The sequence below is a fragment of the Carassius carassius genome, chromosome 37 (genome assembly GCF_963082965.1).
Source record: "Carassius carassius chromosome 37, fCarCar2.1, whole genome shotgun sequence".
NCBI classification, from domain to species: domain Eukaryota; kingdom Metazoa; phylum Chordata; class Actinopteri; order Cypriniformes; family Cyprinidae; genus Carassius; species Carassius carassius.
Genome location: NC_081791.1, coordinates 20,357,477 through 20,374,474, shown reverse-complemented (window position 1 = coordinate 20,374,474; position 16,998 = coordinate 20,357,477). Strand labels below are relative to the sequence as shown.

Below are 16,998 nucleotides of genomic sequence, written 5' to 3'. Positions count from 1 at the left end.
ATCAGTGTCATATCAGTATGTGTGCAATCATTAAATAAGTCAAATTCGATTTTAAATACAGACGAATAAAATCAACTTCGAAAAGTCATACAATCGAGTAGAAATGATTGTGATAAGTTAAATGGATGGAAAAAAAGATGTTGTTGTGACTAATGGTATATAAGTAATAAGTAGATAGCCTGTGAAGACCACTGTGGGATGTCATGTGTGATCCTTATGTGATACTTGGCAAAATTAGATTGCAGATGTTCCATAAGGAATTGTGCTGTAGTATAATTTTCAGTTCCTTAGAGAATTGAAGTGCCTCAAAAGCTGTGGTAAACCAGCATTTTTCAAGAGCTTTATGTATTATTATTAGCCTTCTGAACACGTTTTTAATCCTAAATTAAAAATTTGTTACATATACATTGAGCTTGATTTATTCAGTCATATGTTGTTTATAGTCACAATGTTTTGTTTATTCCATTACCAGATGTTTCCTCTGATAGACTGGCCCGAATGTTTTCTCCACGGGTCATTTAGAATGTTTTATTCAACAACCCAAGATTTTTCTCTTCGAAAATGAACAGATAAGGATTTGGAAAGCACTCGTGTTATCAAGCAACTGCGAGCAATAAAGATGACGCTTTAATGATAACATTGCATGTAGGGTATTCGCTGCGGGCAGAGAGGCATTTAAGCCATTATCTATATGCTCAGTGCAATTAACGAATGCTTAATCTAACGAATAATTAATCAGCTCGGTTATAATACGACTTCAATATTCCTAAACGCAGTTTTGAGGTTTTCTAAGCAATTCAATGGAACCTAGACCACAGCATTATGCATACACTATTGGAATAGGCTGTCTCTCGCAAGCTCAGCAGTGTATGATACTTTTCGGATACTTTCAATGAACCATAGCACATTTAGGAGGTCTGGGGTGCTATATTTTTCGTAAAAGCGCACTGTGACAGTAGACCGCTGCTGCCACCTGGAGCTGTCCGTTCAGCACCATGGCGCAGCACTTCAGCGCATTCAGCCCAAATGTTGCTTCATCTTCAAGGTTAACCTATGAATTGCTATGTATCTATCTCGAATGGCATACATTGCTTTAACAACATAAAAGACAGCGTTTGCGCTTTAACGCAGATGGCTTTATAGCAATCAGCAATTTGTAAAAAAATGTTTCCATATTTGTCATACAACATCCATTGAATGTGTCACAATGATTTTCTGCCATTTCACGTGATTTTATGAGTTTTCAACTCGATTTTATTAATTGCAAATTCAACTCAACGTGGTCGAAAGTTTTCAATCTGAGCAGTAGCCTAAAAATTATTACACTGCATTGGTAGCAGAGCTATAAAATAAAATGGGTAAAGGCCATCAATTTGACGTTATTTGTACGTGGATTGCTTACGAATAAAATGGCAGCGCAAAAGCTCAGAAAAATACGTTTTCTGCGTTGAATTTGGTACCTTGAAACATTTGCATCGTCTTTTCATTTGCACGCGAACATCTAAAGAGCGCTCACTTTGGATTGGTTCGGGTCTTCTTAAGGTGTATCTACACATGACGCTTTACCCAATGGTTTTCTGAGACACTTTGAAGGGGAGGATATTTGCTTTGCTCTCGCAAGCCATTTAAGAACAACTTGGTCAGTCATAGTTCGACAGCCAATGAATGCGCTCCGGTTGGACTCGCCTCTGCCTCTCCAGTCCCTGCTTCTCGTGCTGCTGTCCTCGGCGTGAACGCGCGTGGTACCCAACGCTCGTGAAGAGGAGGAGGAGGATGTGGCGCGCGGAGGGGAAATGGCTGCCGAAAACAAGCCGGAAGGTAAGTCAGAAACATCGGTCATATTTTTTACTTGTACGACAAGAGTGTGCGAGGGGAAAAATTTGGAGTCAGACAGGGAAGAGCCGCCAGTTGAGAACCCAGGAGCTTTTGGGATAGTAAAGCCTCTGTGTTTATCCTCACACACTCGTTATTCCAGCACGGAGACATCACATCACATCACCCTAGCCAGCCAGCATCGGTAGCTAGCCAGCAATGTGCATCACACATATTTAAAAACAATCCGGAGCAAAAGCGCGAGCGCCTCTGAAATTTTAAAAAATCCGGCTCGCGCTCCGTTTCCTTCAACCTAACGGTCGCACTCAAAGCAAAACTTGTGAGCCGCAACGACTGTCGATTTCTAACTTCTTTTTTCGATTTACCAAGCTTCCTCGGTTGCGTAAATTGTTTCTGAGTTGGCTGGGATAGAGTTCTGGAGACCGCGGTTTGACCTAAAACTACCTTACAGCCAAGAGTCACAAAAATACTGCTGGTAAGCTTGTTTAATAGTAGGTTTTTTACCTCTCGGTCACTTTCACGCGTCCATAGACTCCAACTGACCTTCTTTTTTGCGGTTTTGTAATGTATGGTAAAAGCTATTTCACTTAGAAATTAAAGGACACATTCTTCTATACCAATTTGCCCCCTTTACGTCAGATATACATAAGCAGCAGTTTAAATCTCGGAACTAGATTCTTGTATAACCGAAAATATAATGTGGCGACCATAACGCAAAATGAAATGTTATTCTTATACCAGGAAGAAAAAAAGGTGTTATTGAAGATTATACATTACAATTTCTCTTTAACACTGTTTCGAATACTTTTCAGATTTGTCTCTTGAATGAATAAGGCTACGAGTTGGTTTCACTCTAATACAGTTGCATCGCAATGCATTTCCAAAGTATTTCGCTGCTAAATTTGTCTGTAATACGATTTTTAATTATTAGTCAGACGTAGTTGTTTTTAGTATTATTGAATCTCTTTGACCAGAATTACATTTTGAACAGTTGTGTCAAGCTGCCACCAGCTCATATGACAGATTTCCTTGAATATAAAACGTATACACAACGAGGGTTTGGCAAGTCGTCATTAGTTGCGAGGATTTTTTTGTTTGTAATTCACCGGCAGTGTGAGATCAAAGCAAATGATGGTTTTATTAACCACAAGGTGGCGACATTGAGTTAAAATAAACTTTATTTGGGGAAATCGTGATAACATATTTAAAAAAAAAAAAAAAAAAAAAAAAATATATATATATATATATATATATATATATTTGGCTAAAATAAAAATAAAAAATCAGTCTATAAATCGTTTTTGATAGTCAACAATCTAGCCTCTAGGGAACCTTTAAAGACAGCAAAACGAGATGATAAATCATGGTGTGATGATGAATTGTCAATTTTTATGATGGTGAATAGCCAAGTAGAAGGTGAAAGATAAGTTTGATAATAAAACCTCACTCTTGTGTAGTAAATAATGCATTTTGATAAACTATAGATAGAATACATTATCCTAATATAAACTGGTATTAAAACATGACTCCAGACAAACACAGGGATCCGAACATACAGAAATCCACAAGGGGGTGGTATTGAGCTTCCTAAATGTTCACTATTATATTTTTAACACCGTGTCAGCTAAGAATACAAGCATTACCATACATTTAAATCTACGTTTGTTTTCAAAACAGCACTGAGGCTAACTACCTAAACTAGATCTTTCTTTGTGTGTGTATGTGTGTGATTGTGGATGTGTGCATGTGTTTGTCTATCTCTGCATGTCTGTGTGTGCATTTCAGATGCAAACAAACACAACAAGCTTTGAAACGTGTCAGACTGGCCTGCTTCCTGCCAATGCATCTCAGTAGCCAAGAGCTTTTTAGAAACCCCGACTTGTGTCTCCCATTGCAGAACAGGCTTGGTTATTTTTGTCATGCTTGTCAGGTCAATGTATGGGGGAGGAGCTAGTGTTCCATACCTCCACAGTAGTATAGAGTGCTCTGCACCGTATGGCTACAACTAAATTCAGAGTCCCATATAGCCAGCAGTGTGTTATATTTAATTTCTAGGCCTATTCACTTTCAGCATATAGTTTGCCATTATACGTGGTGCACACCATTCATTTTAGCACTGATTGTTGCCTGTATTTTAACCTTTTGTCCTTGAAGCATTTAAAATGTTTGCATAGAGCACAGTTCTCCAGGGCCTTATTATTTGGCAGGGTTTTTTGCACATAAGGACAGGCTGTTCTTAGCTGGAGGCTGCTATGAAAACATGGTTAATGTCTCACACACCCCATAGAGTTCTTCTGTCTCGTGATATGACCTAGCTCATATTTTAGATTGCCAGGAAATGGGACTGTACCTATGGAAGGTAGCGACTGTGGATTGAGATGTGCGAAGGAACTGTACATTTAAAAGCACAGTTAACCCAAAAACGATAAAATCTCACTTTCATTAAGTTCCAAAGCTGACTTTCTTTCTTCTGTGAAACACAAATATAAGTAAATGATAACAGATTATTTAATTTTTTTTGATGTTGGTGCCCATTTTTACACACGTCTATTTGAATTTGGTGGTTCATTCAGAGACTAGGGTCCTGTTTATCACAACAACTGACTATTAGTAGAAGCAGGAAGGATACAAGCTCTTCAAAGAGGGAGTTGTAACATATCGAGGCATTATGTAGAAAATTTACTTTTAAAGATATCTGCATAGTCATTTTCCTTAGTTTGAAAATATGCTTTGAGATTTTAAATTTTTTAAATGAATTAGTGAATGACAGAGATAGGTGGAGATGCCACTTCTTCCTGGGGAGTCATAACAGATCCTTTCAACTTGTCTCGATCCTTTCTTACCTGCCTCACACAGAAACACACATCAAGTTCATCGATTGGTGTAGCTTACTAAAATTGAGCCTCACCAAACAGCCCTGGGACCACAATGAATTTGATTGCTGCCCTCATTGCTACCTGTTAGAAGCAGTTTCTTGACTGTTTATTTCAGCACCTACAGATTTATCAGCAAGACTGAGGTGAAAGTAAAAAAAATACAAGAAACAAGGCAAACACGCACAAGTCAGGTGATTTTGAACAAACCAGTTAACATTGGAGTTACTACTGTATATACATTGGTCTAGATAGATTGTTTTCTCTCTTGGCAGTGTAACACTTTTAACCATTAACAGCTGGAGCCAACTATGGCATTTTTTATAGTTAATGAAAATGTGCATGCGATCTGAAGTTACAAGGGGTGCTTTTACATTCCTCGTCCATACCCCTGCCTGCAAATGAAATAGCATTTTCTCCCCACAAGGCAGCACCTTAGGCCAAAGTAATTCCTTTAAATGCACCCCTGAATGCGCTTGATAAAAAAAAAAGGGGGAGAAGCAAATAGGCATACTGAACTTGGAGGCCGAATGGTGCATATTGTTTGGGAGAGGTGTTCTTCAGCATGGAGATGGACACATTTGGGATGCATGGGCTTGCTGATGGGAGGGAGACTGGGGTTCGGCAGATGCCACACTGCTGACCCTGGTAAAAGTTCCTGCTATGTGCATGGGGGAAATAAAAATTAAATCAAAGTTGTACATCCGGGAATGTGTACTTTTCCCAGAATTCTTTTTTTTTTCTTCTCCACTCTCTCTTTGCTTCCTGAAGGACTGAAGAAAATCCGTAATCCGGATCGAATGTACAGATCAGCTGTGTGTTATTCGGCCCATGGTCCTCCTAAGAGTGTCAGTGATGACACAGAGACGAACAGTAAGAGCTGCTTATTAATATTGCATTCGTGGCATTGCTCGAAGGGGCCACTTGCTGCCTAATCTATTATTCATCCATCGATTCATTTATTTACCTCTTGATTTCATTTGTCGTCCTCTCCTCTCTTGGGACTTCATGTTGGGGCTTTCTGTGATGATTCAGTGCTTTGAAGGGGGTACTCTGTCGATATCAGATGTGTTGTTAGTAACTGAAAGTGACAGTGGGTGGGTAAGATCTGGCACACCTTGGTTATGTACACACTGTTAAGCTTCAGGAGTGACAGTTGCATTTAAATATGGCACATACGGAAGAGAGACACAACTGTGATACATTTTAAAATACGTCATTAATAACTAGTTGTTTAGTTAAATTCTTTACGCACTGCATAGGATTTTTTTAAATGCGGTTGTCACAACCTAATTTTTTTGGAACTTAATTCTGTTGTAGAATGTGGTTGTCAATCCCATAAAAGACTGAACTCTGTGTGTACAGAACAGATTTAAGCACTAAAAGGTGAGCTGACAACAAATGTATCTGCAGTGTGTATGCAGCCCCTGTGCTTTAAATGCTAGCGTTGACTTTGAAAAACATTCATCCAATAGTGCAGCAAGACTGAGCTCTACTATTTGTTGAAAGGATTTGTCAACACTACTTGACACATTTCCCCTTAGAGTATAAAACATGCATATTTTATGTTGGACTTTAAGCATAAAGCATTTGTTGTGGGATCATGTGCATGTTAATACAGCTTTGTGTGTTATATGGAGCTCTGGTTACCCTAGAGGTGGCTCTGTTCTCATGTTTAATAGGCAGTATATCTTCTCTCTTGGCACCTCTGAACACTTAGTTGATCTGTGTGATTAAGCCTGTTCATTTTTTGTGTAAATTTGTAAGTGGAGTTAAATCAGCCTCATCTTCTTGTTATGCTGTCTGCTCATTATGCCATTGAGTGAGTCCTTGCCATTTCAAAGCTCAAAGATTTTAATGAACATGCCCAGAGATGTAAAGTAAATGGCAGAAGCGGCTGTTTGCAGTCATGTTGATATTATTTCAGACGGTGTGTGTATATATGTGAGCATGCCGCCCTGTGTATCTGTCTACGCTTTAAGTATTGCATCTCACATTCTCATACTCCAGCATGATGTAACTGCTGTGTGTGCCTGTCTGTAGCGGCCCAGTTAATGTTTGGTGCCTAGAGGTTTTCGTATCACTAGGACAGTAACAATGCAGCACGGCTTGGCGGAAACAGGTAAACCACTCATGTGAGTAATTGTGGGAGTAGTTATGATAAGGATAAAGGGCTTTAGTGAGGATCTGGCGGCGTGTCCTTTACTGTCTGCTGTGTGCGAGTGAATTTGAGTGTGCACACAGGTCTTCACCTCCTCTCTCCCTGAGATGGGATTTTCATGGATGGGTGAGCTTGGCTGAGGTTGAAAATACATAAGAAGGCTCGTTTTTCTCTTCATTTTGTTGCAGGCACTTTGGTAGCTGAATTAAGTTGCTGTTTTGGGCTTTGTGGATTTAGGCCAGCCTCCTACTGTATCTGAATGCTGACAACTTTTTGATGAAATGTTTGTAACAATTTAGGCAGCATTGAACCAAAAAGGCTGCATAGTCTAGATTTTGTTTAGAAATTATTTTTTACTATGTGAAAGAGAAATACAAAACAGGCAAACTTCAGCCAGAATTGTGGTCGCTCTAGTGGATATGGCTGGTCACTAATGTCTGCTGAGAGCTCATCAGATGTACCCAAGTCTCGGACATCACCCATTAAACCACATCAGTGTTTTAGCAAGGCTGCCTGCTGGTGATTTGTCACAGTGGCTATAGCCAGCCTGACAAACAGCACTATGGGCAGACACAGCCGAACACTGCTGCGTAGTTTGTCTAGTCTGAGGATTCAGGGCAAATATTGAAAAATAGAAAGTGTCTCAAGTATTTCTTATGGCCATATACTAGCAGGATTCAAAGACAGTGAAGGCAGACTGTTTGTCCACACATATCTGGTTCACATTATTAATGTATTCTTTATAACACATTATGCTTCTAATATGAGCTCACTTTGTTGTCCGTCATTTTACAGACAATATTACTGCTTTCTAATACATCAAAAAGTTGAACAAGAACATAATCAGGTGGAAGAGAGATGCTGATATGATGTTGTTTGTGGTCCTTAATTTAGACACCATCATCCTTTAGCTCAGCAAAGACTAGGTTTTTGCAATTAATAAAACATTGATTTATCAAAAAGCAAAGCATGGAAAACAAAGTATGTAATATATATTTAAAGAGATGGCACTGATTAATTGTCTGTTCACAACAACACAGTAAAAGACCACAAAGCATTGTATGCTGCAAACTGTGTACAGGAGTGTGGATTGTTTCCTTTAGATTTACATTTTTGGACAGAAAAAAATGGAATCAAAAATGAACATTTAAAGGCCAAAGTTGTAAAGCTACAGTTGAAATAGGACTTATACATACAAATCAGTTTAAATTACAATAAGGCCATCCTTGAAAATATTTTGGTTTGTAGTAATAGTAAATTAAAAAAAAAAAGGGTCGGTAGATAGGTCTATATATTTTTTTTTCAAGTTTCAATGTAAAAAAAAAAAAGGAAATTTTGGTGATGGTGGTTATGTAGGTATGGATTTAAACAAATTAGCATATTGTGACGTCACTGACTGGGTCTTCAACCCGTGACTTCGGGCGTATAATTGCAAACCTCATTTTGATGCAGGCTATATAGACCAAAACAAATTTAAATCTTTGTCAAAAACATGTTTATTGCATGAATTTCAGGTGAGAAGAAAAAAATGAGGTACTGTTATACTGTTTTACTTGCATCCACAGCTAGATGTCAATGCAACCTACAAATGAGAGACAGTTTACTTTGCTTTCTTGGGTTGTCACTTTTGTGAAAAAAATCCTGTTTGATTTGAGAGACAAGTGTTCATTGAATCGATTGTAAAAATCGATTTTGCATGTCTAAATACGTTTTATACGGAAAATAACACCAAATATAGGTAAATCCACAGACAACAGGCAGGATGAATGTAAAGGTTCAATATATTGGTAAAGACCAATATTTCTGATGATTTATTGGCATGAAGTTTCGTGCACAATGACAAACAGGAGTGCAACATTCTCGAAAAACAATAAGCAAAGTGGACCACCATAACAATGCAAAACATTTACTGCAGGCTTCAACATGGCTGTGTTTACGATTAGAAATTTCAACAACAACAAAAAGTTGCATAGGCGATTCTAGCCCGAATCTGTATCTGTATGCATGAGACTGTCTGAATACCAGCAGAATTCACATTTCTGTTGTAAAAAGAGCAACATTGTGCAGAAGTATTATTTGCTGTTATGCGTGAGTGTCCGAAGCTGCAGTTGCTGTGTGACGCGCTCAAAAAAAAAAAAAAATTTCCTATTATCGTTTTCGAAACTTGTGTTGGTTTGTCCAATCGATTCGTGCAATAGATATTTGAACATAAAGTGACGGTCGACACAGTCAAGGTTTTAGACGGGAGAAGGGATGGCAAAAGATCTGGGCACTGTTTTTCCAGGACTTCGTGTTAAGTTAAAGCGGTGTCGAGCTGTTTTAATTAATTTTTTAGATGTATTATGGTGCCCGAACCCGTATGACTTTGAACAGTGACCGCAAACATTTTGTTTACTGCAGCTGCAGCCATCAATACCAAGCGTGAACCATTGATTCTGACAGTGAATGAGAGTATGAGAAGAAGCAAACGCACAGGCGACATCCGTGTAAACATAGATGACGTCACAGGGTTTTTTTTAAAGAAAGAACGTGGACTTCGTTTGTATGTAGGCCTAGGCAATTTATATATTTACAATACTTACTAAAATATAATTAATATTATTTTATTGTTTTTGTATTAGTTGTTTGAAGAGTAAAAAAAAAATTGGTCGGTCTTAACGCAAATTTACAACCGGCAAGTCGGTCGGACTAAAAGTAAAAAAATAAAAATAAAATTTGAGTCGCTCCTAAATTGACAGGGTCGGTCGGGTTACGGCAAACAAGAATATTTTTAAGGATGGCCTAAATCTATCAAACTGTTTTGAGATGCCTGTTTATATAAAAAAGTTTTAAAGGACCATTATTTTTGCACTTTGGCTAAAGTGCCATTATGTCTATCGTCCATGTTCTTTATTTTTCTAAAATAAAAATATGAATGTCTGTTAAACATACAACTTTTCATCGACAAGATCTAAAGCAGAGTCACATGCACATTCATATTAATGGACGCCAGGTCTAAAAGGTTTATGATGTGGTTCTCTTTATTATCCCTCAAGAGATGTTCAGTCACTCACAGTCAGTCGTGCCAAGAATCATTTTCTTACTTCTTCTCACAACTATCACACTAAGTGTAACTGATTGCCACTGAATAGTAGTAGATGATTAGTCAACATTATGCTGGTTCAGAGGGCTTTTGCTATTATGCCTCATTCCATTCTTCTTTTTTTTTTCTTTTCAAGATAATAGCAAGGTCTGGCTTCTTACAATGTACTCTCAGTGAAGTGATAATTTAGCATTGGGCCTTGTTCCAGGTAACCATTTGTTACTAGTTTGACATCTGTTTAAGAAAATTGATGGTTTATTTTGAGACATTGATTTATTGATGTGGTGATTTCAAACATGTTTATGATTGTACGTGGTGAATCTGTCTCTCAGATTAGATAAACTTATTCACTGGAGAGTTAGTAAGTGGAATATCAGTCATAAAATGGAGTGTAAATGGAGGAAATCAGAAGTCTGTAAAACTGTTTTTATCCATATTAATTCATTGTATGTCTGTGGTAATTCTGCTTGGCTTTTCTAACAGCTGTCTCGTATTTGCTGGTGGGCCTTGTGCACACATGCCTGTCGCTTGTACTTTAAGCCTTGTATGCTTGTCTATTCTTAATCCATAATGTCTCAGAAGCTACATCTAAATAAGTTGCCCAGCAGAGCTATCAGAGCTATCTCATTGGCCGTTACATTGCTTTAGAATGTTCAATAACACACAAGTACAGTGATTTTCTCAAAACCCATGTGTCTTTCAAAATTTTGTCACACTTGGGGGCTGTGATTTCTGTGAAAAACACAGACAGAAAAATAGTAGAATAAGAATTTCACAGAAAAGTTTTGAATTAAATGAATCCCAATAAATAAATAGTTATAGTATAACAGTATAGCATAGTAAAAGTGTATAATGCAAAAGACTGTGATTAAATTATATGAAAAAAATGTATGCAGGGGAAATTCTAAATGTCTATAAAAAACAAATAACCAATATTAAAATGTGATGCTATTTTGTCTAAACAAATAAAAAAAACCATAAAAAAATAAATATTTAGGTATGCAGGGCTCCATACTTACTATTTTTACTGGGAGCACTGTAGCACCTGACTGAAAATTTTTAGGAGCACAAGCAGAAAATTTAATGGCACACCTTTTATGTAAAAAATATATATATTTTACTCTTATTAAATGTACCATTATTCTTCTATAGTTTTATATGAAACTGACCAACAAATTCAGTGATTATGTGTGATTTAGTTGCAAATTCAAGAAAAGTTTGTTTTTCAAAGCACTTTGTGACATTTTTTACTTCATAAACAACAACAACAACAAAATCTGATTTCTTGATTTGATATTCTATAATAGTGATTTTATAATTGTTATTTTATAATTTCAAAATTTAAAGGAAAAAGTATAAATGAATGACTGATAAGACGATTGTCAGACTCCTGTCTTGTGTTGTGTTTTCCCTCATCGTAAATTATGATAATTTGTTCCAAGTGTGTCTAGTTAATTATCCTCTTTTCCCTGTGTACTTAAGCTCTAGTCGGTTCAGTCTGTCGAGTCTTAAAGGGTTGGTTCACCCAAAAATGAAAATTATGTCATTAGTAACTCACCCTCATGTCGTTCCAAACCATTTAGACCTCCATTTATCTTCGGAACACAGTTTAAGATATTTTAGATTTACAACCCGAATTCCGGAAAAGTTGGGACGTTTTTTAAATTTTAATAAAATGAAAACTAAAAGACTTTCAAATCACATGAGCCAATATTTTATTCACAATAGAACATAGATAACATAGCAAATGTTTAAACTGAGAAAGTTTACAATTTTATGCACAAAATGAGCTCATTTCAATTTTGATTTCTGCTACAGGTCTCAAAATAGTTGGGACGGGGCATGTTTACCATGGTGTAGCATCTCCTTTACTTTTCAAAACAGTTTGAAGACGTCTGGGCTAGGGCTGTCGCGGTTAAGAAATTTCCCCTGCGGTTATTATGGGTGGCTCAATAGCGCGATATACGGTATTACCGCCGTTTTTTTTTTTTTTTTTTTTTTACATACCTAATTTATCCTGATTTTGCTGCATACAAAGCTCTATCGTTGAGTTATGTAGCATATATTGTTGCTTTTTTTAACTGACAGAGACGTTTTAAAACATTTTTATTTATTTTTAAATGCCAAACAGCAACAAGAACATGCGTTTTCCAATAATTTTTTTTTTTTTAAGAAATCAAGTTCTAACATGTATTACATGTATGTGCGCGCGACTTTGGACAGCAGCGGAAATCTAGACTGATTATCGCGTCACCACTGGCCCACCAGGACAGTGGATTCGCGCTGGAGTCGATGCACTCCTCAAGCAGATAGCGTGTGTGAGCTCGTTATCTGCTCACGCTCTCTTGGGTATGGGCACTGACGCAGAGGTTGTCCGTGACTTCAGCAGGTATGCCTGTTACTTTCACGGCTGTATTTTACAGATTTCGCAAAGGCTTCAGCTACTCCTAACTGTCGGCCGGTCTCAGCTGTTCTTTTTGATGTTGCTCCGCGACCTGATGCTTGAGGGGGCAGCTGTGCTGGATGACAGGGGACACTCTAAAATGCTTAACATGGCTTAATGTACTAAGACAGTGATATTAACAGACCAAACTCACTAAAAATCATACTAATAAAGTATACTATCTATAAAAAATCAGATGAGCCCTGAATATGAATGCAACTCGTTTAATAACACGTTAAGCCTTTTCCTCCCATAGAAAACCGTTATAAGAAAACGCTTAATGTGGCTTAATGTACTAAGACAGTGATTTTTAAAAACCAAACTCACTAAACATTATACTAATAAAGTAGTATACAATGTACAAAAAACAAAACAAAAAAACAGATGATCCCTGAATATGAATGCAAGTCGTTTAATAACACGTTAAGCCTTATGATGGTTTTCTATGAGCGGAAAAGGCTTAACGTGTTATTAAACGCGTTGAATTCATATTCAGGGATCATCTGATTTTTTGTAGATAATATACTTTATTAATATGATGTTTAGTGAGTTTGGTCTGTTAATATCACTGTATTGGTACATTAAACCACATTAAGCGTTTTTCCCGTTAAGCGTTTTAGAATGTCCCGATGACCTCAAATTAGATGTAGCCTATTGCAGTGTCACAGGAACCTTTTTTGCAGCACATTTTGCATATTGGCTCATCTATATTCGCTGGCTCGTCCTTTTCATTGGGTTGAAAGCCAAAATGTTCCCAAACTGGCAACGTGACATTAGGTTTTGGGACGAGATCGAGCGCCTCCCATCGTTTCAGCCGGCCTATTCAAAACTAGCGAAGCACCATAAAGCTACAACGGCTCACGAGAAAATTACAGTCGTGACCATATTGTATCATTAATATAATTTATTTAACATTGAATGCACAGTGACAAATTGAAAAAAAACCAATAAGGCCACAGCAAAAGAAAAAAAAACCTGAACACTGCGGTTGCCGCGGTTTCTGCGGTTGCTATCTTTCCTCTGCGGTTTGCTTGTCAATAGCGCAGTATTACAATTTTGCGGTTATCGCGACAGCCCTAGTCTGGGCATTGAGGCTATGAGTTGCTGGAGTTTTGCTGTTGGAATTTGGTCCCATTCTTGCCTTATATAGATTTCCAGCTGCTGAAGAGTTCGTGGTCGTCTTTGACATATTTTTCGTTTAATGATGCGCCAAATGTTCTCTATAGGTGAAAGATCTGGACTGCAGGCAGGCCAGGTTAGCACCCGGACTCTTCTACGACGAAGCCATGCTGTTGTTATAGCTGCAGTATGTGGTTTTGCATTGTCCTGCTGAAATAAACAAGGCCTTCCCTGAAATAGACGTTGTTTGGAGGGAAGCATATGTTTCTCTAAAACCTTTATATACCTTTCAGCATTCACAGAGCCTTCCAAAACATGCAAGCTGCCCATACCGTATGCACTTATGCACCCCCATACCATCAGAGATGCTGGCTTTTGAACTGAACGCTGATAACATGCTGGAAGGTCTCCCTCCTCTTTAGCCCGGAGGACACGGCGTCCGTGATTTCCAACAAGAATGTCAAATTTGGACTCGTCTGACCATAAAACACTATTCCACTTTGAAATAGTCCATTTTAAATGAGCCTTGGCCCACAGGACACGACGGTGCTTCTGGACCATGTTCACATATGGCTTCCTTTTTGCATGATAGAGCTTTAGTTGGCATCTGCTGATGGCACGGCGGATTGTGTTTACCGACAGTGGTTTCTGAAAGTATTCCTGGGCCCATTTAGTAATGTCATTGACACAATCATGCCGATGAGTGATGCAGTGTCATCTGAGAGCCCGAAGACCACGTAATAAAGGTCTCCGGCCTTGTCCCTTGCGCACAGAGATTTCTCCAGTTTCTCTGAATCTTTTGATGATGTTATGCACTGTAGATGATGAGATTTGCAAAGCCTTTGCAATTTGACGTTGAGGAACATTGTTTTTAAAGTTTTCCACAATTTTTTTACGCAGTCTTTCACAGATTGGAGAGCCTCTGCCCATCTTTACTTCTGAGAGACTCTGCTTCTCTAAGACAAAGCTTTTATAGCTAATCATGTTACAGACCTGATATCAATTAACTTAATTAATCACTAGATGTTCTCCCAGCTGAATCTTTTCAAAACTGCTTGCTTTTTTAGCCATTTGTTGCCCCCGTGCCAACTTTTTTGAGACCTGTAGCAGGCATTACATTTTAAATGAGCTAATTAAGTGGATAAGTGTACAATTTCTCAGTTTAAGCATTTGCTATGTTATCTATGTTCTGTTGTGAATAAAATATTGGCTCATGTGACTTGAAATTCCTTTAGTTTTCATTTTATTAAAATTTAAAAAACGTCCCAACTTTTCCGGAATATGGGTTGTAGTCCGAGAGCTCTTAGGTATACTGTCCATGTCCAGACAGTGGACATGGACAGGCTCGGTGTTCATATTCAGTTCTCTCTTCACAGCAGATCAGTCAGTGTACTGTTTGAGTACATTAATTACTCCTGGATATTGGTTTGTTTGAACTCAGAGGGAGTGTCAGCCACATTAAAGAAGTTAACAGCTTAAGTCATTTGTGGATTAATGCGTATTGGATACGCGAACCGTTTAAAACGATTCAGTTCGATTTGGTGAACTGGTTCATAAAGATCCGGTTACATCGAATGATTCGTACAAACTGCTTTGTTTTGAACTCTCTCACAACAGACACGGAAGAGAAGACAATGCTGAATAAAGTCGTAGGTTTTGCTATTTTTAGACCAAAATGTATTTCCGATGCTTCAAAATATTCTAGCTGACCCTCTGATGTCACATGGACTACTTTGATGATGTTTTTCTTACCTTTCTGGACATGGACAGTATACCGTACACACAGTTTCAATGGAGGGACTGAGAGCTCTCGGACTAAATATAAAATATCTTAAACTGTGTTCCGAAGATAAATGGAGGTCTTACTGGTTTGGAACGACATGAGGGTGAGTTATTAATGACATAATTTTCATTTTTGGGTGAACTAACGGTTTAAATGTCATCTCCATGTGATACGTGTGTGTTCCCTTGTGTTGAAGAAAATAAAGTGTATTATGCTTCTGGATCTCCTGTGTTTCTGCGCTCCTTCGCCTCCTCGTTGCTACACAGTAGGCACATTGTGACAGAAGACCCGACCTACAGATGGTAAGCGGCAGCCCTTCTCCCTGTGTTTTTATTTTCCTTTTGAAAAATCTTTTGTTTTCCTCATTCGTTTCTCCCCGCTGCAAGGAAATTGCCACCCGTTTTAATGCCCTAGCCTGTAAGGATCTCCCCTTTGTCTAGTATGCCCGGGAGTACTGCGGGCTCACCGCGGCGATGGCTTTAGGTGATGCCATTATCAACTCTCTGTTCTGGCATGGGGCCAATTACCATCGTCCCATGGACCTCCCAGACACCACGGGACTAAGCTGGAGGGAAGGGATCCTCCAGTGTCTGGAGAGCATCTGGCCCGGAGCCAGAACCAGCCTGCGGGCCATTCCTCAGACAGGCCCACCAGCCACTCAGCAGACAGCTCCGTCGGCTGTGCCATTGTCAAGCCCGCTGGCTGCTTCAGTCTCACTCTCAAGCCCGTCGACCACACCTTTTACCCCAACCAAATGAGGAATCTGAGGAGGAAAAGGCTGTTGACTCTAGCCTTTAGGTCCACTCCAGTGTCAGCTCCAGCACCAGAGCTCGCACCAAGTGTCTGCTCCAGCCCCAGAGCTCGCTCCAGTGTCGGCTCCAGCCCCAGAACTCGTTACAGTGTCAGCTCCTGTCCCCAATTTTAGCCTATGGAGGGCTCCTATCCCTGAGTTTAGCCCAGAGAGGGCACCAGCCCCCGAGTTAAGCCCAAAGAGAATTCCAGTCCCCGAGTTTAGCCCAGAGAGGGCTCCAGTCCCAGAGTCTAGGGGTCCGTCTGTGGTGGCCGGGCAGAGTGCCAAGGAGTTCTCTTTTCCACCATGGCCTCCTGAACTGTTTCTTCTGAGTCTGCCTGCTCCACCATAGCTTCCTAGCCTGCCTGCTCTGCCATGGTGTCCTAGTCTATCTGATCTGCCATGGGTCCCGGAACGTCTACTGCCCTAGAGGCCGACTGTCCCTGTAAGCCTGACCTGAGAGGCCACCAGAGCGCCCAACCCCATGGACGTGCCTTCTGGGAGGGGGGAGTAATGTCAGACTCTGTTCCTGTCTTGTGTTGTGTTTTTCTCCCCTCACGTGTTCCATGACCCAGTTTTCCCTCATGTTAAATTATGATCATTTGTTCCAGGTGTGTCTAGTTAATTATTCTCATTTCCCTTACTTAAAGGGGTCATATGTTGCAATTTTTCCTTTTGAAGATCTGTAAAGTTGCAAAGACTAAAGTCTTAAATCCAAAGATATATTCTTTATCAAAGCCAATCCCCCCTAAAACAGCTCATTCAAACACGCCCCCATATGTCTATGTCACTATGTGGAAATATTTGTGTAATGCCGCCCAAATGTTCACGCAAAGAAAGAAGGCGTGGTTTCAGTAACTGCAGTTAGTGTTGAAGCATCCATATCAGGGAGAAGCTGTATGTATCTAGGCGAA

The 16,998-nt window shown here is 39.1% G+C and overlaps 1 protein-coding gene across 12 annotated transcripts in view; it reads left to right on the top strand.

Moving 5' to 3' along the window:
* The first annotated feature begins 1,535 nt into the window (after nt 1–1,535).
* camta1a (calmodulin binding transcription activator 1a) overlaps nt 1,536–16,998 on the top strand; it is a 381,282-nt gene continuing 365,819 nt past the window's right edge. For 10 of the 12 annotated variants that reach the window (XM_059528095.1, XM_059528090.1, XM_059528088.1 and 7 more), the window contains exons 1-2: nt 1,743–1,818; nt 5,478–5,579. In XM_059528095.1, coding sequence (XP_059384078.1) covers nt 1,794–1,818; nt 5,478–5,579 — 127 coding nt within the window. In that variant the 5' untranslated portion in view covers nt 1,743–1,793. Of the gene's footprint in view, nt 1,819–5,477; nt 5,580–16,998 lie in introns of all 12 variants that reach the window. The other 2 variants (XM_059528089.1, XM_059528091.1) reach the window with 2 other exon arrangements.